Genomic DNA, 22631 nt, shown 5'->3' with positions numbered 1-22631 from the left:
TCCATCACGGTTCACAGGACGTCAGCTTCCATACAGCTCGACGCATTCAACAAAGATACGTAAGCAGAGCTACTATCAGCATAACATAGTAACTAACGACTGGTCATTGATCTCATCGATAAACGAAAGGCATCTAGAGAGAGTTGAGCGACAGACTGATCCAATGGAGTCAAGCTCACGTACCTCGAGTGCACCACGATCACCACGGCGCCGCGACCTCCCATAATTTGCACTCAGCCTCAAACTCGACACGGTATTGAGGGAAGATGCGAGTGAACAAATCGACCCATTCCATGTACACCGGATTTTTGAGATAGAGCGCGTACGTGTAGTCCCAATACTCAGGCATCCAGCCCGCGCATTCCCAGTCGACGAGCCCAACAGGTTTCATGTCTTCGTCAAGGAGAATGTTGTAGGGGGAGATGTCCCCATGCGTGAAACAGATGCGATGAGGTTTCGAGTGGCTAGGAGCAACCAATTCGCCATGCGTCGCCTCGTAACCGCTCACTAGCTCCTGGTGGAACTCTTGCTGTGAGGCGAAGGGCCCGACGTAGTGGTCATGCCTGATGCGATAGCTTTTGATCCCATTACCACCAAATCCACACACCGCATCCGCATCTGGAGGTTCAAGCGCTCTGAGCTGCTCGAACCATCCGCGCAGCGTGTCTTCAAGAACCTGAAGCTGACGAGGCGAGATATCCTTGATATCCCCTGCACGTCTGCTCATCTGCTCACCAGGGACTCTGGTCATCAGCATGAAGACCTTCGAGCCACTCGCGCAAGGGACAACGTCGAGAACTCTAGGAACAGGGATTGTCGTGTGCTGGTGAACATACTGAGTGGCGAGGGCCTCTTGCAGGTCAGCCTTCTTGAGATATAGGCCGAATGGTAAAGCCACGGAGCGCGGGCGCATGATAGGGTGATCCTGACTTCGTCGGCGCAAGAAATCCCATATGGCTGCATAGATCCGTTCACGCAGACGTTGTAGAACGGGAAGTTGCATGAGGGACCGCACGTAGCTGAGCATCATAGTCAGTAGTGTACATGCAAAGCCCAGCGAGCAGTATTTGATAGCTTACTTGGACATTGCACGAGGACAGAACACAGTGTGGAGGTGATCCTCTGGAAAGGCGTGAGTCGACTGGTCTCCTCAGGCGTCCGAATGCGCCAGCCACGGCTGGAGATCACTTGACAGACTGCATCCACGCCATTGGCACGCAGCAACCCGCAGGGTGCCGCGAAGAAAGCGGGGCCCGATCAGTTCCACGAGCTGCATAATGAGGCCGCCCGCAGGCTGCAGTCGGTACCAATAGGTTAGTATTTCTGATAGAACGCGAGTAAGTACTGAATATATCGATCTCTCACTGCGAGTCACTTCGACCCCATAGGGTCATGTAGCGCATTCGGGGCGAACAGCTAGGTGCGCATGGAGAGTGCCGGAAGCAGTGGCATGAGAAGCTCAACTAGTGCCAAGGCACAAGTCAGAATGAAGTCTCGTGTAGCTTGAAGAACATAGGAAATGCACGCGCGAAAAGGTTTGATCCAGTGCAGAATGGATCCATGATTGCCTCACGCTGACATATGACGGCATTTGAGGTATTATAATCAATTATTAAATGCTCACCTGTGTGGCAGGGACCTGAACCGCCGCCTGCTCCCGCAATTATGGTACTATGGCCGGAGATGTGAGGGTGCAAAGTAGAATCAGTTGAAGCAGACGAGATATGTTGGTTAAAGCTTGTGCCAGCCCCCAGGGTCCAGTACTCTACTGTGTACCTTATAGTGCTAAATCTGTCACCGAAAGTTGGAATACCGAGATCTCCGTACTCCGGTATGTCTGAGACCATTGATCCGGAGCAAGCTGTAAGCAATCGAATTGCGACCTTGCATAGTGCTCACAAGTGTGGCGCAACCCATGGGTTTCGCACCATTTGGTGCGCAACAAATTGAAAGCCCCACGAAAGTCTCATTCTCCAAATTTCATGTCGACTAACCAGCTTCCACCAAGAGTACCGTGTACTCATTTGGTCCGCAAATCTGCAGCAACCCCGCCTCCTGGAATTAAAAGATGTGGTTTTGCCTTCTATCTGCCACACCGCTGCGGTGCCTGTTCCACGATGCTAGACCATGCTTGAGAGAAGTGAAGCCGAGAGGCATCAGGGGCCGAAAATATGGTCATGACAGGCGTAACGAGCGTCTTCCGCCTACGAAAGCTTTTGGGTGCTTCGATCCGGTTTACGAAACATCCGTTGATCTGTGCACACGATGCACTTCTGATATGATACGAGTGTTCACGACCATTAAGGTGTTGTAGTGGTCAGTTAGGCTGCGTGGCAATCACTTGACTCGTTTGCGACCATCGGTATTCTTTTGAACGTGCTGACAATAGCTTCTCTGATGTTGATGGAGTCCAGCGGCACACGCAGATAATACGGAAATGTTGTTTACCTTCCGCCGCCCATCGTTTTGTCGATATCGCCCCAGACGCATTCATCGCCATTATCGCCATTAGAGTACAACGATAAGATCAGTGTGTAACCCCTGTTGGCTTCCGTGATGTCCATATAAATGCGGGCCTTTTAGAAGCCATGTCGGCGCCATCCTTTATGAACAGCCTCGCCTGGATTTGTCAAACGCAGATCCGGCCAGAAGAAATTCAACCGGTGCAGAAAACAAACAGCCAAGCCTAGTATCCTGCTATTCGTACGCACCTTGAGGATCGGGACCTGCCGACTATGCCGTGATACCATTGCAAGGGCATGCTGCAACCCCATCCCTTGAGATTCCTTATTGAGGAACAGAAGGATGATGGCGGAGTCAAGTTGCTGTAGAAAAACCACGTGTAGCAGCTTCTCCCGCGTGCGCTGGATAGGATGACGTATCGGATTCTGGGTGATTTTTGAGGCGAACTTGAGCTGCGGAAGAATTTCGCCTGAACCTATCGCTTTGAAGTCGTTAGCTGAAGTCCACAGAAGCGAGGAATCTAGGCATCTGGGTACAACACAGTTGAGTGACAGAGCTGAAGACATTTTCCCAAAAAGGTGCGAGTAGTCACGCCGCTTTCGCCATCCTTGAGCGAGTGCATGCTATCACCTAGGAGACGGTTAGCTTGTTCCCGGAGGAAAGCATAAAGAGCGAATTGCATTCGTACATATACGATGAGATTCCCATCCGGATGAAGTGAGAGGACAGGAGCGCGCGCAAACAAGCACCCAGGACATTCGATAAGCAGAACTTGAAATGACGCAGTGAAAGTATGTGAGAGTAACACAAAAGATAGGCGTGCGCGGACAGAGCTGATATTGACAGACGCTTTCATACTCAAGTGCAGATACATGATCGTACCGAGCCCTAGACAGAATACAAATATACTATATGCATAGAGACAGAAGGCCACATACCGCAAGGTTGCTTGAAGGACTGACTCCGCTTGTGCCTGTCGCTAGGGATGACGAGTGCAGGCCTGATACTCAGACTGCTGGGCATCCTATGGCTATGGCATGGATGGGTGACCTTGCCGCGACGCGTGAGCGTGTTTGTGTCGTCGTCTGCTTCATGAGCGTCACCGTAATGATACAAGCATACGGGCGGCCTCGTTCCAACATCGCACGCATCATCGTCCATCTACCGATCGTGATCGCTCCATCTTCATACCGCACGCCAGCCCTCAATCCGCCAGACAGATCGTTGAAAACCAAGGAATCTGACGTCAACAATCATAGGAGCCACACTTACCAGCATTGTCGAGGGACAAGGCGCACCATACAGTAAAGTGCGCGCGCCGATCATATACGGCAAGTTCCTATACTGTATGGATAAGAGCTTCTTAGATATAGGACGAATACCAGCAGCAGTGAAACACACACCGAGGATACCGTGAAGCAGTACCAATAGGAGAAGCATCGACATGTCCTGAATACACCGTCAACGCCGATCCATGCTTAGACATTCAATAACACATACCGCCAAGGCGCAGCAATCACCACATGCTCACGGCCAGCCATATAGCCATGTTCCACTTCGAGCTCAACACCGTCAGTAGTCCGGGAAGATGTCAGTAAACAATTCCCACCTTCCTTATATGTAGCATCTCCGAAGTCCGGTTTAGCTCGGTTCAGGGCCATTATTACAACAGCAGACAATACACAACACCGCGGAATATCTAGCTCGATGCATTACATATATTCCCCTTCGTCCATATCGTCCCAGGGCCAGTGCGCCATGATCTCCGCACGTTCCTCCTCCGACGTGGCCTCCGTCAACGCCTCTTCCTTCGCCTGCTTGCAGAGTGCCACGGCCTCCTCGTAATGCTGGGTGGGCACCCAGCCATCCGGCCCGAGGCCGAATATGTTCTGCCACACCTCGAAAGCCCTGTCTGTTTTTTCCTGTAGTTCATTCAGCTTCCTCGTCTCGCGTACGTCGTCGGCGTCGAATGTGACCGGACACGGCGCGCCTTCCCCCGTAAGCGTCTCCCACCTCTCCGTTGCTCGTATGAGCGCGACCTTCAGATCAAGGGTGTCGCCCTCCCACGGGCTGCCGGCGTGGTCGAAGAGGCGGCTGCGGAGCGCACACATGGAGTCCATCAAGACATCGTAATGGGGCTTGTTGTACTCCTCCGTGTTCTTGATGTAATGGTAATGGTCGAGGCGACAACGGTAGACTCCCTCCGCTTCGGTTCGCTCGGTTTCGTCCAACTCGTCGAAGTTCTCCGGTAGCGAAGGCGGCGTTATCGATTGCGAGACAGGATCATCATAGTTCTGGAGGCGCTCGGGTACGCCGGCAAGGAGAAACAGGGGCAGGATGGAAGCATGTTGCCAGTCGAGCAGGCCGACGACTTGCCAGCCAGAGTCGGACGACCTCCGAACGACGATATTGCTCTGCTGAAGGTCTGGATGGCGGATGCAGAAACGACCGAGAACGGGGTCCTTAAGGACGAGTGATGATGCGATGAGAAGATAGCGCTTCAAGTTCTCGACGTGGGCCGACGGCGACTGCTCCTGATACTGGTAACCATCCCTCCTCTCGCGGCGGAACGGCAGGAGCGGTCGACCGAACTGCTCGAGATAAGCCAATTCCTTGCGGGCTCCTGCTACGAGCGCTGCTTCGACGCTTTCGTCTGTAGTAATCGGCTGGTTCAAGGGCGTAATAAAAAAAGGCAGAAAGCGGCGTACACGGTCCCCGGTCTACGTTGAGCTATGATCTCCTGCCACGCCACATAGGCAGTCTCGTATCTGGACCAACGCAAAACCGCTCGTCCTTGAGCGGAATGGCCGCCCTCCCGGCCAACTTCTCCAGGTCGTGGGTGTAGTAGAGGCTTCCACCAGCGGGGAAAGAAATTGACATCAGTTGAGACTCGAGCTGAACAAGTTGGCGCAAGATTGAAACGATATCCGATTCCCCCAGCTCCAGCCATACATCACTGAGTTTCGTACCTCTCACAAATTCCATGAAAATATATTCAGTCTTCGCCGTGTTGTCCGACACAGGCGAGTAACCGTACACTTGTGGAACAGGCAGCCCAGAGGAACGGAGGAACTCCATTGTGGCCACTTCACTGGCCACAGCGTAGTACTTGGGGAGCGTGGTCGGGTACGGGATACGAGCGACCATCTGGAAGTCGTCGCACAAGGTGATGAGGAAGGTACGGTTGAACCCACCCTCGGCCAGCTTTGATAAGTGGACGACATCAGCAGGACTTCGACCAACGGACTGCGCTGGAAGTCGATATAGCTCCTCGACGTCGAAAATGAGTCTCCGCTGTGCGTGGCGAAGAGCATCGTTAAATCTGAACGAGTAAGATCACGGGTCAGAAACATACGCTATAGAACAATATGTATTGGATTTACACCCAGCGCCCTGACGTGTAGTTGAAAAGGTCGTCATGAGGATTTGCCATGGTGGAGAATGCGCGACGTGGCACCAAACGTGTCGTGGTGGAGATGGAGCTCGTAAAGGAAGAGTGTAACGAGGGCAGTGAGACCGGAGCTTTCAGCGAGTTGGAAGACGAGCCTCGCGCTCGCAAGGCAGGGCATGCCAATGTAAGTGGGGGTGAGGGGAGAAGGTAAACGCTGTGTTCGGCAAACCTTACCCCCAGCCTACGCTTGCGGAGGCGTAAGTAGTACGCTTCTACTTCGCGCTTCGGGGAAAGCCAGGCCCAAATAGCCTTCCGACAGTCTCACGCTTAGTCATGATCGTCGCCACGGCGCTGTCACTCATCGGCGTCTTGGCTTCATTTCGAATGTACAGTCAAGAAATATGTTCACTATAACAAACAAAGGGTCATGTTTTGAAGTATATACAATTACTGAATGGCTTCGGCTTGATGCAGTACGATCATCTATATAACTCACAACATGAAATCAGTGCAAAAGATCGATGTCTCTCAACACTGCAGCAGATGAATCAAAAGATGTTCAAAGAACTGAACAGCTGCCTGCTCCCGCGATCATGGTGCCGTAAATGCGAGGGTGAAAAGTGGAATCAATTGAAGCAGATGAATTTAGTCTGGGAACAGCTTGCTGCAGTATTTCAATTGTCTGTGAGCTGGATCTCACCGAGAGTCGGACTTCCGGAGACCTCCGTCAGGAACCATTGATCCGTAGCAAACGATCAAATCGCGATCCTGCGTAGCGCTCGCCATTGTGGCGTAACCTAATAATTACGCGCCATTTAGTGTGCAATGAACTGGAGGCCGAACATCACAGTCCACTAAACTCTCGCATTCTGAGTCTCATGTAGACTACTAGCCTTATCTCACAGCATCGCCGACTTATTTGGTCCGAATATTTACAGCAACTCCGCCTCATGAAATTCGAAGATGTGGTTCTCGCTTGTGTCTGCGCTGCTGCGGTGTCTATTCCATAATACTAGACGGAAGTTGATAGAAGTGTCTCCGAGAGGCACAAGGTACTTGAAATATGGTTTTGACAGGCATGTCGAGTGTGTTCTGCCAACGGATGTCTGCTAAATGCTTCGGGACCTACAATGATCCGATCCACGAAAGATTTGTTGGTCTGTGCAAAGTTGAAAACAAATCTTATATTTTGTGTGCTTCTGATATGACACGGTGTTCCAGACATCTGAAGTGCATCAGTACTCAATCAAGTAGCGTGGTAATCACTTGACTCATCTGCGACCATCGGGGCCCTTTTGAGCGTGCTCACGGCAGCCTCTTTGATGATCCTCGAGCTTGGCGGCACACGCATACAATATCGGACAATCTGATAAGTACCCCCCGCCGCCGATCCATTACACCACAACGCAGCTGCTATTCTTCTAGCCGCATGTGTTACCACTCGAATGCGAGATACAGTCAGAAGATCCAGAGCGATAGAATCAGTGTGTAATCCCTGTTGGCTTCCGCGATTTCCATGCCGCTGCGGGATCTTTAGAAGCCACGTCGGCGCTGTCCTGTATGGACAGCCTCGCTTGTATTGGCAAGCGCACATCCGGCCAGAAGAAAACCAGCCGGTGCAGAAGACACACAGCCAAGCCTAGTATCCTGTTATGAGCACATACCCTGAGGATTGGATCGGCAGACTATGCCGTGGATGCCTTCGCCTGGGCACGCTGCAGCCCCTCCCTTGAGACTCCTTTTTGAGGAATAGAAGGATGATGGCGGAGTCGAGTTGCTGTAGCAAAATACACGTGTAGCAGCTTCTTCCAAGTGTTTCATCATGTCCTACTGGTGGATAGATGACGACGTGTGCTCGTCGCCCATCGGACCTCGGGTGAACCTGAAGGCGAACCCGAGATTAATTTCGGCGAACTCGAATATCTGGCGTGCGTGGCCGAGATCCGGGCGTCTTTGGCTTTAGTTGCAAAAGGTGCTGCGTACATTCAGCGAAGTCGCTAGCTGAATATCAGGGAGAGGCGACAAATCTGAACACAGCTGCGCAGCTAGATAGCCGAGCGCAAGATGATCTGACAGATAGGAGCGTGAATAGTTACGCCACTTGTGTCGTCTGAAGACGAGCATATGTGATCGCCCAGGAGGCGATTGACTTGGTCACGACGCAGCGCATACGTTGCGAGTTGCGTTGAAACGTATATTATAAGGTCTCTCCGCGGCTGTAGTGAGAGACCAAGTACGAGCGCAAACAAGCATCTAGGACACCCAATAAGCAGAAATCGAAATGGTATAGTGGAAGCATGATAGCAATCGCAAAAGTTGGGCATGCACAGACGGCGGATGAGGGTTAACGTTGACCGAAATCTTTCAGCTCCTGAATAGACAACGATGCACACACCGCAAGATTGCTCTAAAGTCCTATACTTCCATCCAGCAGATGCGACATCGCTTGCGGCTGATGCTGGTGAAGGTGACGCAGGCTCCATGCTCACGATGCTGGGTATCCTATGGTGTAGATTGGGCGGCCTAGCCGAGACGCGTGAGCACAACATGCGTGGTATATCATAAAGCATTTGAGACAGGAGATGAATCGTCATGACAATTCATTCAGGACGGGGGAAGCTCTGGACAAGACCAATCCATAATTGAATGAATAAGAACACTTACCACTAGGGTGCATCAACCACGCCATGGATCCGTGACCATCCATATCTCATGCTCCACTTCAAGCTCAACGCGATAGTCAGGGAAGATGCCAGTAAACAAATCACACCACTCTTTATACCGGGGATACCTCATAAAGAGAGCCGTCGTGTACTCCCAGTAGTCGGGCATCCACCCTGCACACTCCCAATCGATGAGAGCGACCGGTCGCATGTCTTCATCGAGCAGTATGTTCGTGGGCGTGATGTCGCCGTGTGTGAAGCAAATCTTATGCGACTTCGAGTGACTCGGGGCGGCGATCTCGGTGTGAGTCGCCTCGTTATACTTCAGCAGCCTCTTGTTAAATTCCTTCTCTGAGGCGAAAGGCCCCACGTAGTCATCACTGCTGATGCGGAAGCTTCTAACGCCATTACCGCCGAAGCCGCACACCGCGTGCGGGTCCGGAGGCTCGAGAGCTCTGAGCTGGTCGAACCAGCCGCGTAGCGTGTCCTGGAGAACTTGGAGCTGACGGGGCGAGAGGCCACTGATGTGGCCTGCGCGCTTCTCTAGCTCCTCGCCAGGTACCTTCGTCATCAGTACGAGGGACCGGTCGTAGTAAGGGACAATGTCGAGGATTCTAGGGACAGGGATCGTCGTGTGCAGGCGTACATATTCGGTGGCCAGGGCTTCTTGTGCTTCAGTGTTCTTCAGATAGAGGCCGAATGGCAGAGGCATGACGCGCGAAAAGGGATGGCCGTGACCTCGCCAGCGCAAGTAGTCCCATATGAATGAATATATCCTACAACGCAGGCGTTGTAGAAGTGGAAGTTGCAGTAGGGACCACACGTAGCTGGGATATGTAGAATGAATTATCAGTAATAGATCAAAAGACCGAGGTCGTTGAGACCAACTTCATCGCTCGATATGTGGAACTTAAGCTTGAACTTCAAGGCGGTCTCGGGCGGGCAAGCAAGAGGGCGATGATCCTCGATATTCCGCAGTTAGTATCATTAGCCGCAGCGAGAGACGACAACGTGACCGTGGTGGAGATCATCCACTCATGTCGTTGGTATTTGGAAGTAAAGACTACTGTGAGATGGGCTTCCAAGCACACGGCGATTGCCGGAAGCGCCCGGAGGCGCGGTTGGACTTGTCAGTCCATTGCCTGGCCTATGGCCAGGCATTGCTTCGTACGTTTATTTTGACTGCGATTCACCCTTGTCTCAAATACACATGATCGCTAAAAGGGTTTGGAACAATAATGTATTTCGGGCCGGGCTGAAGATGTTCGCCATTAGATCAGGATCCTTGCATAAGGGCGGCGTGTCGCTAGCTGAGAAGCAGGCTAGCGTCATGAGCTGCAATAACATGAGAACCGAAACTGCAAGTGTGATTGGTCGCGCAGACACCTGCGGTGGAGTCAAGAAGGACCACTACACGCATCGGACCACGCTTTGCGGTCTGTCGGCATGATAGCCTTTGGGGCGGCGAGTTTCTGCTGACTGGTGGTTCACAGCTACAACAGTGTAGTCGGACCTGAATCTCCCCCGATGAGCAGGATATCCCACGATGCCAAAGATCTCGGCCGCCAGTCATATGTGTGGCGCTGTCTATAAGTCCGGTCATTTGGCGACAAGGCTGCTGTTGCGAAGACCTTCTGGTGAAAAATTGTGCTTCGTTTCACCGCTCATTTCAATGCAATAGATGCTGTAATGTCAGAGCTTATGGCCGCCCTAGATTGATAAAACACTACTCATCAGGAGTATGACTCGTGTATATATGGAAGATATGCACGCACGCGTGCTGGAAGTTCTGTGACGAACAGGACCAACGGTATGATCTAAAGTTATCATTGCCCATACCGGAGTCATAGCCAATCTCCTCGCATCTGCTATGCGCAACTATCGACAATCACTAAGGTGCGCACGAACTCAGCGTTCAGCACTTCGGCGGCTTAACTTACGACTTTGCTTTGTATAGCTTCCATGGCCGAACCAGTTCTTGACGACTACGCCATAGTGGCCGCTTCATCGATCGTCCTGAAGGCATGACCTTCCTCTAAATGATAGCGCTACCTGGCGCCGGTATTGGCGGTGAGCAGAGTCGGTGAGGAGAAGGCTCTGCGCCTGCATACCGTCTATAATAACAGAGACGGCAGGCGTTTCGAGGTCACCGCTCAGAATCTCGTGTATTCTCGTACTTTAAACACGGTTGTAAAGACTGGTCAGTACTCTTTATCCACGCACTGCCAGGATCTCTGATAGACTCGAGATGATGCTCAGGTTCTCGTCGGACGCCTTCCTGGACCTTTACCACTGAAGAGGTCCGCGACCTCCAGGAGATTCGCATGGAAACCCCTGGGTCAGAGCTAGCCATAGAGATTCAGTTTAACTGTCGCGTATGGTTGAGACAGGCCATACGCGTTCTCATGCAGCAGCGCATGGTCTGCTGCGAGCGCATCAAATATTTAGAGGATGAGCTCGAAAGAGTTGCGACCGTAACACACAGAACGTCATCGACAACGTTGCTAGATGCATGCACCACATTTATAAAGCTACTTCCTGGTGCAACAAGCAATTTCCTCCCCGGTAATTCTCCTTTCACAATCCCAGCTTCATCTTCATTGTCCCGGCGTACTATGTACAAATAGTTGAAACAATCTGCTCCTCCTGAGTGCCTATTCTGTCTGGCGATGTCGGACTACAGATATTGCGGCACAGTACTCCTGACGTTTTACGATGTCCACTCAAAAAATAACTTGAACTGTGACAACACCCACGATTTCTGCGCATCCAAAATCTTTAGCGACGACAGCACTGATGAGGGATCCTAAGAAGCCACCGAACGATTCTTGAGCTAATCTTAAGTTTGTGTCAGATGCCGATTCGCGTGCGGGCGGTTACGTATCCGGTGGCTCCAGTGTTGTGTGAGTCGTCAAATGATCGTGCGTCAGAACGAGGACTGTAGATACGGAAATCGTTGCCGAATGAAGCTCGCAGATTGACTTCCATACATCGTCGCGGGGATCCAAGAACATAACGTCCTAGTGTTCTGAGAAATCGGAGCGCGCCTTGAAAGTTCGATTCATCCATCACCATTCATGGTTTCCATGTAGCTCGAGGTATTCAACACAGATAGCAAAGCAGAACTACTAACAGCATGATGTCATAACTAACGACTGGCCGTTGATCTCGTCGATAAACGCAAGACACCTAGAGAGAGTTGAGCAACAGACTGATCCGATGGGGTCAAGATCACGTACCTCGAGTGCACCACGATCACCAAGGAGCCGCTACCTCCCATAATTTGCACTCAGCCTCAAACTCGACACGGTATTGAGGGAAGATGCGAGTGAACAAATCGACCCATTCCATGTACACCGGGTATCTCATATAGAGCGCGTACGTGTAATCCCAATATTCAGGCATCCACCCGGCGCATTCCCAGTCGACGAGCCCAACAGGTTTCATGTCTTCGTCAAGGAGAATGTTGTGCGGGGAGATGTCGCCATGAGTGAAACAGATGCGATGAGGCTTCGAGTGGCTAGGAGCGACCAGTTTGCCATATGTCGCCTCGTAGCCCTTCACTAGCATCTCGTGAAACTCCTGCTGCGAAGCGAAGGGCCCGACGTAGCGGTCGTGCCTGATGCGGTAGCTTTTGATCCCATTACCGCCAAATCCACACACCGCGTCCGCATCTGGAGGCTCAAGCGCTCTGAGCTGCTCGAACCAGTCGCGAAGGGTGTCCTCAAGAACCTGGAGTTGATCAGGCGATAGACTGTCAATACTGCCCGCGCGCATGCCCAGTTCCACGCCAGGTATTTTGGTCATAAGCATGTAGACCTTGTTACCCTTACGATGGACGACATCGAGGACTCTTGGAACGGGGATCGTCGTGTGCTGGTGAACGTACTGTGTGGCGAGGGCCTCTTGCAAGTCAGTCATCTTGAGATACAGGCCAAAAGGCAACTGCAAGACGCGCGAAAAAACGGGGTCCACATGGCCTCGTCGGCGCATGAATTCCCATACCGCTGAATAGAGTCGTTCACGCAGGCGATGTAGAACGGGAATTCGCATGAGGAACCGCAAGTAGCTTAGAATTAGAGTCAGTAGTGTATATGCAAAGCCCAGCCGGTAGCTTACTTGGACATTGCTCGAGGACAGGGCAAAGTAGAGGTAATCCGCTGGAAAGGCGTGAGTCGACTGGTCTCCTCAGGCGTTCGAACACGCTAGCCACGGCGGCTGGAGATCACTTGAGAGACTGCGTCCACGCCATTGGCACGCAGCAACCCGCAGGGTGCCGCGGAGATCCAATCAGTGCGAGCCGCGCAGTAAGGCCGCCGCCAGACTCCTACCCGCATGCTGCCGGTACCAATAAGCTCTTGTTTCCGATAGAACACAAGTACGTGTTGTATCTCACTGGGAGTCATTTCGACTCCATAGGGTCATGATATCGGGAACCCCAGGGTAATTCTGTATAACATCGCGGGTTGTGCACCCGATGTCATGGACAGAAGCCCTTCCGGGACCGATCTCAGGTTGGATAGTCATATTGAGATCCCATGCTATTGCGGCGCATTCGAGGTGAGTCCTAGGTGCGCACACGGGGTGCCAGAGGCGGCGTGACCTGAGGCGCAACTGATGGCAAGACACGAGTTCATCATAATGTCTCATGACAACATGCTAGCTGAAAGGACTTCATAGGGCCTGTATATAAAAACAAAAAGAGTGCTCCGTCGCGGAATGTATTCCTGATGCGTCACGCTGACGTTGATGGTAGACTACGACTAAAGCTATGCTCAGTGCTAATGTGTTTAGCAGCAACTTGGGACTCCGCTGGTTTGAACGTATAACTGCCCGCAAAGAGGTATGTATGATACCGGATGCGAAGATCTTTGCCAAAAGTATACTTTGAGAAATCTCGTCTGACTTCACGGCTCGTTAATCCGATAGACGCTTTGGAGTCAGCCAGAACTTCTGGCCGCGCCGCCAGCGCACGAGAAAACATTCCACATCGGGGACATGCGGCCAGTGGCCGCACAGATACGTATCTGCGAGTACTTGCCTAAGCGGAGAGCTTATGACAAACAAGGCCAACGAAGACATTCAGTATAAAAAGCCTGTAAGTCTGCAGAGAGCCGCAGCCCACCTTGTCGCGGTATTTTCTAATCCCGATACTTCTCGTCCCGAAGGTGCGCATAAGCTCTATTGCTACTCTTCGCAGGCCTTGTGAATGACGACCCCGTCCGTCGCAGCATTCATGGCCAACATACTCAACGATAACGACATTGTCGCCGCGCTCTTCGCCCGGTTTACCGGTGGATACCATTACATGATCGCCCTGTATGGTGTCGGAGAGGGCAACACGGCCATCAAACTCCATGTCAATAATCTTACCGGAGACTTCGCATTTGATACTGGAAGCTACAACCTCTTGGGGTCTCTTACGCTGTGTACGCTTATAAAGATAGGTCAGTCGGCATAATTTAAATTTGAAGGACTTCCTGACTGAATGGATGCTACGTCTAGGGACTCGGGGACAGGTTTCTCCTGCGGAAATCCGCGCGATAGTAGAGGCGATTCCTCTGGAAGTCCCTCCCGCAGACCAAGCAACGGAGAAGACGTTCGATTGTCGCGTTTGGTTCAGAGAAGCGGTACGGCGTCTGGACGCTAACGGCATACTTACGTGTCCGGACATCGATGCCTTAGAGATTGAGCTCGAGAGGCTTGCTGATCCTAACGCCCGAAGCATCCTCCAGGGCATAGGAAGATTCACCTACTTTGTAGCCACAACCTGTACATGACCTTCGGTCCTTTCTCCCTGCCTTTCCTCCTTGTTCCCGTTCACAACTCCACAGATGCGGTGTACTTGTATACGTAGTTGAATCAATGTGTAACCATCTGTGCATTTCATCAGCGCCTTACAGACTGGAGTACCATCCGCCGACTTTGATCGCTCGGTTCAAGGCCCACTCTCATGACTGATTTGGTGCCGACTGTGAGCGTAGGGATCACATTCTCAGCGTGAAGTAAGACCATGGATCCAATGAATACTATGTCATAATGCCTTCAATAATACCAATGAACGTCGTTCATAACTGATAACAGCAGTTCGTTTGCGAACAACCATGTATACCTGTCCAAAGTGCTTCCCACACAAAAATCAGTCAGAAGAAGATCCACACGAAAAGAAGAGGAAGACATACAACGCCAAGCCTAGTATCTTGCTTCGTGCCCGGCATATAGACCCCATGTCATGAGAGGTTGTCAATAACCCTGGATAAGCTTGACATTCACGCCGGATATAGATTAATGTGTAAACAGTCGCGCATACCTAGCCCAAATTTGTTTAGTGCGGAGCTGGTCAGAAGATCTACGCCAGACCGATGAAGACAAACACATAGCCAAACCGGTGACTTGCTACGTACCCTGATGACGGGCCACGCGGCGAGTTTACGTGTGAACATGAGGCATGTAGCCCTCGTTCCGCGAGGGCCGAGAATCCATGAAAGGGATGGGAGAACGGTCGGCGGTGATGGAGGGTGAAATTCCGACAGAAACTTGTGACAAGTTTCCGTTTTCGCTCCTGACGGAGGTCGGACCCATTCGTTGGACTGTACCCGTAGTTCACGAGTTCGATGAATCTCGAGAAGACATCGCGACATCGCGCCGACAGATGGCAGACAATTCGGATTTTGGGACGATTACGATGCCTATGCGTCAGGCTACTCTGTTGTTCTCGTATCACTATCGATGTTGTTTCTGTGCCACGTAACGGTCTCTATCCAATGACGACTGCTGCCCGCTCGCGCTCGAATATGTTCAAGAATTCAGCGTCAATTACTCTGAAGATCCCTGTCTTATTTACCTAGCTGACAGGTACCGCTTGTTTTTCCTGAGTACAAACGAGCGCTAGGAACTCTCATCATCAGGATGAAGATACGCCATGTGAGCTATCATATCACTGCAGCCGTATATGTCATTTTGGGCGGTCGTAGCAACTGCAGCAACAAGCACACATATCTGTAAGGATAGCTCCGAATCAAAACGGGCATGAATCGCAATAGTCTGAGAGACATGTCATCGAAGACTGACTTTATCATTGGTATGACTCTAGAAGTGATGCAAGTTCAAACGTTCATGGAAAGATATTTTCAATCGCCTTGTACTACATGCCGGGAATGCGAGGATGGAAAGGTGGAATCAATTGAAGCAGATGAATCCAATCTGGGCTTGCGCCAGGGTCCAGTCGTCGCCTCATGTATCTTGTGTGCTGGATCTCACCGAGAGTCGGACTTCCGGAGACCTCCGTCCGGAGCCATTGATCCGAAGCAAGCGATCAAATCGCGATCCTGCGTAGCGCTCGCAATTGTGGCGTAAATCATGGATTACGCACCATTTGGTGTGCGATTAACTGGGCGCCGAACATCACAGCCCACCAAACTCTCACATTCTGGCTCTCATGTCGACTACCAGCTCTCCCTCACAGCATCATCGATTTATTTGGTCGTAATACCTGCAGCGACTCCGCTCCATGAACAACAAAGAGTGTGGTTCCGAGTCGCTTGTGTCTGCGCTGCTGCGGTGTCTATTCCACGGTGCTAGACTGCGGTTGGCAGAAGTGTCGCTGCGAGACACGAGGCACCATAGATATGGCTACGAAAGGCGCGTCGAGTGTCTTCTGCCAACGGACATCTGCTATTAGTAAATGCTTTGGGGCATACAGTGATCCAATCCACGAGGCGTCCGTCCATCGGTGCGGAGCTGCCAGGCACACGATCCTATATTTCGTGCACTTCGAATATGACACGGGTGCTCTGAGCGCCTGAAGTACCTCAGTACTCAGGGAGGCTGCGTGGTAATTATGTGATTCATTTGTGACCATCGAGCACGGCGGCACACGCAAACCATATCGGACAATCTTGCAAATACCCTCCGCCGCCGATCCATTACGCCGCGACGCAGCTGCTAGTGTTCTAGCCGCATTTGTTACCGCTCGGATGAGAGATACAGCCAAAAGATCGAGAGCGATAGAACCAGTGTGTGGTTCCTGTCAGATTCCACGATGCCCATGCCGCTGCGGGCCCTTTGGAAGCCACGTCGGCGCTGTCCTGTATGGACAGCCTCGCCTGTATTGGCAAACGCAGATCCGGCCAGAAGAAAACCAGCCGGTGCAGAAGACACACAGCCAAGCCTAGTATCCTGTTATGAGCGCATACTCTGAGGATTGGATCGGCAGACTATGCCGTGGATGCCTTCGCCTGGGCACGCTGCAGCCCCTCCCTTGAGATTCCTTTTTGAGGAATAGAAGGATGATGGCGGAGTCAAGTTGCTGTAGAACAAAACACGTGTAGCGGCTTCTCCCGCGTGCATTGTCATGTCCTGCTGGTGGATAGGATGATGATGTCTGCTCGTCGCCCATCGGACCTCGGGTGAATCTGAAGGCGAACCCGAGATTAATTTCGGCGAGCTCGAATCCCTTGCGTGCGTGGCCGAGGCTCGGGCGTCTTTGGCTTCAGCTGCATAAGGTGCTGCGTACATTCAGCGAAGTCGCTAGCTGAAGTTCAGGGGGAAGACAAATCTGGAACAGCTGCGTAGTTGGATGGCCGAACGCAAGATATTCTGGCAGATAGGAGCGAATAGTTACGCCGCTTGCGCCGCCTTGAAATGAACATGTGTGATCGCACAGCAGATGCCGGACAGTTGCTTGTTCGTGAAGCAAAGCATGAAGCGCGAATTGAAGTCATACGCATATGATGAGACGTCTATATGAATGAGATGAGGGCACAGATACGTGCGAAATCAGAAAATCGAAAAAGCAGACCTTGAAGTGACATAAGGTGCATAGATGCTGTACGAGGGTTAACCAGAAGCAGGCTCACCGAGAGCCGAAAATACAATTGACAGGTGGGACGCACCGCGAATCGCATGCATTATCGCCCATATTACGACTACTATGTCTTCGTCTTCGTGTCGTAGAGCTTACCATGTGGTCTGTGGCCGGCGTGAACCATGCAGTTGAGTGCACAAGCGAACAATTATACACCAAGTCCATATACAGGGTGGAAGAAAGTTTCCTATACATATGAAGGACGCCAGCAGTAGCAATGCACGAACACAACGCGCGCGATACTATTAAGCAGTTCGAATAAGAGATGAATCGACATGTCCAGGGCTTCCCAAGTTCTGAATGAACTATCAACACCGATCCGGACTTGAATGTGTGAGAACACGCACGGTCAGGATGCATCAATCACCACAGGTTGGCGACCTTAGCTATCTCATATTCCACTTCAAGCTCAACGCGGTAGTCCGGAAAGACGCCAGTGAACACGTCGCACCACTCCGTGTAATTGGAGTGCACGAAGTACAGAGAGGCGGTGTATTCCCAGTATTCCTGCATGTAACCTGCATACTCCCGATCGACAAGAGCGACGGGTGGCATGTCTTCATCGATCAGTATGTTCGTAGGGTTGATATCGCCTTGTGTGAAGTATATGCGATGTGACTTCGAGTGACTTGCAGCAGCTAGCTCCGTATGCGTCGCCTCGCTATACTGCAGCAGCCTCTTGTTAAATTCCTTCTCTGAGGCGAAGGGCCCCGCGTAGCCATCATTGCTGATGCGGAAGCTTCTGACGCCATTACTGTCGAAGCTACACACCGCGTGCAGGTCCGGAGGTTCGAGATCTCTGAGCTGGTCGAACCAGTCGCGAAGCGTGTCCTGGAGAACTTGGAACTGGCGGGGCGAGAAGTTACTAATGTGGCCTGCGCGCTTCCCCAGCTGCTCACCAGGTACCTTCGTCATCAGTACGTAGAACCGGTTGTGGAAAGGGACACATATCCGGTGGCTAGGGCTTCTTGTCGAGTGGTTCTCTTCAAATATATGCCGAATGGCAAGGGCATGACGCGCATCATAGGGTGCCCATGGCCTCGTCGGAGCAAGAAGCCCTATACGATTGCATACATCTTTGAACGCAGATGTTGCAAAAGAGGAAGTTGCATTAGGGACCACACGCAGCTGAAGTTGAGGAAACGAGTCAATAACAGATATTCAACGCTGAATCCGTCAAGACCTACTTCAGTATTCAAGATATCGAACTTAGGTACGAACTTCACCTCGAAAACGATATCGGACAGGCAAACAAGATGTAAGTAAATCTGTCGTGCGATGAGAACGGGTCAGCGGCAGAAAGCGGTCACTTGATGACTGCAGCGCAGATCATCCACAAGTCGTTGGTATTTGGTATAAAGGTTCCTACGAGAAAGGCAAATGTCGGCAGTGCGTCGGCTTGAAGCACGCCATGAATGCCGAGAGTGCCCACAAGCGTACTATGGTTTACCAGTGGATGTCCCCGCCCCCCTCTGTCTATCATGTTCTAATGCAAGAGATTTGTCCTGACTCTCGAATCACCTGGATCCAAAAGACGCATTTGGTGTCAGAACCTCAGAATATACATGCGTGAAGGGGCATCAAGTGCTAGAAACAAGGCTGCGCAAGGAGGAGGAACTAGATTCCAGAAGTAAGGCTGCGATAGACGTGCATCAGCATCTTCTGCTTGCGGAATAATTTGAGCGATGGTCCGACAGGTCGAGTACAACGATGTTATCCACGGATAATCTCCGTTGGCTGCCGTAACGTCTACATAGAGCGGACTCTCTAGAAGCCACGATCTCATGCGCTCAATTTGAATCTGCGCCGGATGACATATCCTGTATGGATAGCCTCACCCAGAATTCGCCGGCGTCAAAAAGAAGATCGGCGGATGCAGAAGACAAACAGCCAAGTCTTGTATCCTGTTATTAGGACACACCTGAGAACAAGGCCGGAAGACCACGCCGTGATCTCTTCGCATGAGCACACTGCAACCCCTTTCCTGAGATCCGTCCTTGAGGAATAGAAGGGTGATGACCGATTCAGCGCCGCTGTGGAGAAAAATACATGCGATAGCTTCTCCGGCATATGCTTTCATGTCCTGCTGACGGAAGTATTCCGCATTTGAGTACGCGTGGTCGTCATCCATCAGCCTCTAGCCGGATTCAAAGGCGAGTCCGAGAATGCTACCGACCAGATCGGACTTTTTATGCAAGGAATAGAAGTTGAGACGTGCATCGCTTGAGCTGTAGAAGAGCCACGTATCGCCTAGGCCCATCAATTTGAGTCTGCTGTTGAAACATCTGGGCATACCAGTCGAAAGGATGATTTCAGAGACAGAAACAAGTAGTTGCGCTGCTTATCCCACCTTTGATGGGACATTAGCGGCCGCTTGGGAGGAAATTGGCCTCTCCGTGAAGGAAAGAATAAAACGTGAATCACGATCATACATACGGACGAAGAAGAGTATGCGCGCAAGTAAGTATCCAGATTATTCCAAAAGCAGAACGCGGCATGGTGTACCGAAGGGATGACAGATATCACAAAAGGATAGGTATGCATAGATGGTGGGTGTGGATGAACTGGAAGCAGGCTCATTGGGAACTAACTGTACATTTAACTGACGAAACGTACCACGATGGACACATGGATACGCGACGTGTGGGACCTCGAACGAAGTATCATGCCACACCTCGCTCTCTCTGAAACCTCGTTGAATATACTAGATCGCAGGGACATCAACAAACATTGCTGCACTTAGATGCTGAAATATGGCTGCGCTGAATGAGATGTCGGAGCTCCTAAACGGATCATGAGTACAGATTTGTTGTTGGGTTTGAAAGCCACACACCGCATGATTGCCACAGTTACCATGGCGCAGCAATTTCCCACAACTCGTACTCGACCTCAAGCTCGACACCATATTGCGGGAATATTCGAGTAAACAGATCTGACCATTCCTTGTAGCGCGGATATCTGATGTAGAGAGCGTACGTATACTCCCAATATTCTGGAAGCCAGCCTGCGCATTCCCAGTCGATCAGCCCAACGGGTCGCATGTCCTCGTTGAGCAGTATATTGTGCGGGGTGATGTCGCCATGAGTGAAACAGATCCGGTGTGGTCTCGAGTGGCTTGCGGCGGCCATCACGCCGTGCGTCGCCTCGTAACCACTCACCAGCTCCTCATGAAATTCTTTCTGCGAGGCGAAAGGCCCAACATACTCGTCATGTCTGATGCGATAGCTTTTGATCCCATTGCCACCAAACCCGCAAACCGCATCCGGATCTGGAGGCTCGAGAGCTCTGAGCTGGCCGAACCAGTCGCGAAGCGTGTCCTCGAGAACCTGTAGCTGACGAGGCGAGAGATTCCTTATGTGGCCTGCGCTCTTGCCTAGCTCCTCGCCGGGTACTCGCGTCATCAGTATGTAGACCTGATCGCGCCAGAAAGGGACGACGTCGAGAATTCTAGGAACAGGGATTGTTGTGTGCTCGCGAACGTACTGAGTGGCCAAGACCTCTTGTGGGTAGGCTTTCTTGAGATACAGGCCAAATGGCAGGGGCATCACACGCGCAGCATGTTCGCCGCGACCTAAACGCCGCGAAAGCTTCCATATAGTGGTATATACTCTCCCGCGCAGGCGTTGTAGAGAGGGATGTTGCAGTAAAGACCATACAAAACTGTGCATTCGTGATGAACGATGTCTGTAGCATTGAGCCGATAGTAACTTACTTCAAGTTCAAGTTGGTCATTGTTTAGGACACGAGGAATTTTGCAGCAACGAAGCCTGACGCCGGACGGGGGAGAATGGGAGAGGGTCTGTGGGCTGGTGCTCGCTCCGGGAACGCCCGGCCGTAAGAGGCCGCTTGCCAGTGAGGTCGGTCTTTTGAGGCGGCGCTCTAAATGTCAATGTGAGGAAGCAGCGGAGGCCCACGCACTGGCACTTGGTGCTTGAGATGCGCCTGCTAGTCGAGCATCTCACCTCGCTGCGGCGCTATTGTTCGTATAATGGTGATCCTTCCTTCGGGGACCTTCGACCCTTGGCATCTACCTGGACAGCGTAGTGTAAGGTTCGGCGAGTCTTCGCAGCCCTTCTCACAGAGCTTGCTTCCGATTCAACCTCAAGTATAATTGATACCAATGACTAGACTAACTATGGGCCATCCAGTTCTTCAAAAGTGGACGACGCGTGTATCTGTTTCTCACTGTGAGTCACTTCCGAGCCACCACAGGATCATGTTGCGTTCCCAGGAAGGATTCATATGATGTGCGATCTGTCGTCCACGATGCGAAAACCGGACCTTGGAGCCTGAGAAGACCAAGCGGATCGAGATCTAGTACCCCAAGGCGTAGCCTGCTGTTGGGAAAATAATAAAGTGCGTCTTAGGTTTTCCAACAGGATATGAGGCAGAATCAAGGCACACTAATGCACATAACATCGTGCCAAGCCTGTTTGCGTTTTCTTGTCGATGGTATTTCCTACTGCAATCTCGAAGTCGAGACGCGATCGCAGACAAGAGCGATCGCCTGCGAACATAATCCGTACGGCCGGTTGCGAAAGCAGCAGTACTACGCAGTACCATTTAGAATCGCTAACCTTCAAACACCTCAACATATATGACGATATGGTGACAAAAGTTATGATTGTAACGAGTTTCTCGTGTTAACATTTGGGCTGCACTATGCCGATATTCAGGTTACAATCGACACAATGTGACCCTAACTGTGCGGCATGACAAGGCGGTAGGAGGTACGCACGATACCGCCCATAACTTCAGTCATTTATCGGCAAGCCCTTTGACAAACCCGTGCTCTAGTGAGAAAATGTACTTTATTTCACGCCTCATTTCAATCCGATAAACGCCCTGAGAGTTAGAGATTCCGGTAGCCCACGGCCGAGATGACCCTGCTAATCAAAACCATAATTCCTTTATGCGTGTGCACCAATACTTGTTGCCCATAGAATTCTTCTGACAAACAAGGCCAACGATATGATTGCGGATGCTTTGTACATAAGGCACATCCGCATAAACGGAGCCGCAGTCAGTCTCTTCAGAACATCTGTTGTCTGCAATGCGTTCTCAAGGTGCGCACACACTCGGTGTTCGTCGTGCCGACTATGTAGATGTCGGCTTAACGTGATGCAGCGCTCATCTCTGAGGTGGTCTTCAACGTCAACTCTATCGTCGCCGCACTCTTCACGCGCGGAAGAGATGAGGGATTCCATTGGATGCTTGCCCTTCCTGGCGCTGGAGAGGAGCCTGGTGC

General features: G+C 51.5%; 9 protein-coding genes across 9 annotated transcripts in view; 3 read left to right on the top strand and 6 right to left on the bottom strand.

Annotated features, from left to right (window-relative positions):
• Positions 1 to 199: 199 nt before the first annotated feature.
• On the bottom strand, positions 200 to 1003 carry POSPLADRAFT_1144626 (hypothetical protein; the record flags this gene model as incomplete). Its single annotated transcript, XM_024485718.1, has 1 exon — positions 200 to 1003. The coding sequence occupies one exon, from the start codon at positions 1001 to 1003 to the stop codon at positions 200 to 202; it is 804 nt and encodes a 267-aa protein (XP_024338358.1).
• Positions 1004 to 4175: 3172 nt separating this feature from the next.
• Positions 4176 to 5610, bottom strand: POSPLADRAFT_1145282 (hypothetical protein; the record flags this gene model as incomplete). Its single annotated transcript, XM_024485782.1, has 3 exons — positions 4176 to 5086; positions 5109 to 5183; positions 5211 to 5610. 3 exons carry the CDS (start codon positions 5608 to 5610, stop codon positions 4176 to 4178), a joined length of 1386 nt encoding a protein of 461 aa, XP_024338357.1.
• Positions 5611 to 8530: 2920 nt separating this feature from the next.
• POSPLADRAFT_1144596 (hypothetical protein) lies at positions 8531 to 9229 on the bottom strand (the record flags this gene model as incomplete). The annotated part of the gene is made up of 1 exon (XM_024485713.1): positions 8531 to 9229. The coding sequence occupies one exon, from the start codon at positions 9227 to 9229 to the stop codon at positions 8531 to 8533; it is 699 nt and encodes a 232-aa protein (XP_024338356.1).
• Positions 9230 to 10278: 1049 nt separating this feature from the next.
• POSPLADRAFT_1112785 (hypothetical protein) lies at positions 10279 to 10991 on the top strand (the record flags this gene model as incomplete). The annotated part of the gene is made up of 4 exons (XM_024483404.1): positions 10279 to 10327; positions 10368 to 10430; positions 10598 to 10717; positions 10777 to 10991. Coding segments are annotated over 4 exons (447 nt in total), but the record flags the coding sequence as incomplete, so codon positions are not given.
• Positions 10992 to 11598: 607 nt separating this feature from the next.
• POSPLADRAFT_1040112 (hypothetical protein) lies at positions 11599 to 12669 on the bottom strand. The gene is made up of 3 exons (XM_024477677.1): positions 12637 to 12669; positions 11753 to 12586; positions 11599 to 11702 (listed from the first exon to the last, which is right to left on the bottom strand). Exons 1-2 carry the CDS (start codon positions 12642 to 12644, stop codon positions 11773 to 11775), a joined length of 822 nt encoding a protein of 273 aa, XP_024338354.1. The 5' UTR covers positions 12645 to 12669; the 3' UTR covers positions 11599 to 11702; positions 11753 to 11772.
• A 1084-nt stretch (positions 12670 to 13753) lies between these two features.
• On the top strand, positions 13754 to 14297 carry POSPLADRAFT_1057332 (hypothetical protein; the record flags this gene model as incomplete). The annotated part of the gene is made up of 2 exons (XM_024480904.1): positions 13754 to 13964; positions 14023 to 14297. 2 exons carry the CDS (start codon positions 13754 to 13756, stop codon positions 14295 to 14297), a joined length of 486 nt encoding a protein of 161 aa, XP_024338353.1.
• Positions 14298 to 17746: 3449 nt separating this feature from the next.
• Positions 17747 to 18298, bottom strand: POSPLADRAFT_1057331 (hypothetical protein; the record flags this gene model as incomplete). The annotated part of the gene is made up of 1 exon (XM_024480903.1): positions 17747 to 18298. The coding sequence occupies one exon, from the start codon at positions 18296 to 18298 to the stop codon at positions 17747 to 17749; it is 552 nt and encodes a 183-aa protein (XP_024338352.1).
• Positions 18299 to 20067: 1769 nt separating this feature from the next.
• On the bottom strand, positions 20068 to 21171 carry POSPLADRAFT_1040111 (hypothetical protein). The gene is made up of 3 exons (XM_024477676.1): positions 21096 to 21171; positions 20217 to 21043; positions 20068 to 20166 (listed from the first exon to the last, which is right to left on the bottom strand). The coding sequence occupies exons 1-2, from the start codon at positions 21113 to 21115 to the stop codon at positions 20233 to 20235; spliced, it is 831 nt and encodes a 276-aa protein (XP_024338351.1). The 5' UTR covers positions 21116 to 21171; the 3' UTR covers positions 20068 to 20166; positions 20217 to 20232.
• Positions 21172 to 22436: 1265 nt separating this feature from the next.
• POSPLADRAFT_1046878 (hypothetical protein) overlaps positions 22437 to 22631 on the top strand; it is a gene marked incomplete at both ends in the record, with an annotated part of 1112 nt that continues 917 nt past the window's right edge. The window contains 2 exons of the mRNA XM_024479146.1: positions 22437 to 22449; positions 22511 to 22627. Coding sequence (XP_024338350.1) covers positions 22437 to 22449; positions 22511 to 22627 — 130 coding nt within the window. The remainder of the gene's footprint in view (positions 22450 to 22510; positions 22628 to 22631) is intronic.

Source organism: Postia placenta (genome assembly GCF_002117355.1).
Source record: "Postia placenta MAD-698-R-SB12 unplaced genomic scaffold POSPLAscaffold_8, whole genome shotgun sequence".
NCBI lineage: Eukaryota > Fungi > Basidiomycota > Agaricomycetes > Polyporales > Adustoporiaceae > Rhodonia > Rhodonia placenta.
Note: the sequence above shows the minus strand (reverse complement) of the source record. Positions and strands in the feature narration are given on the sequence as shown.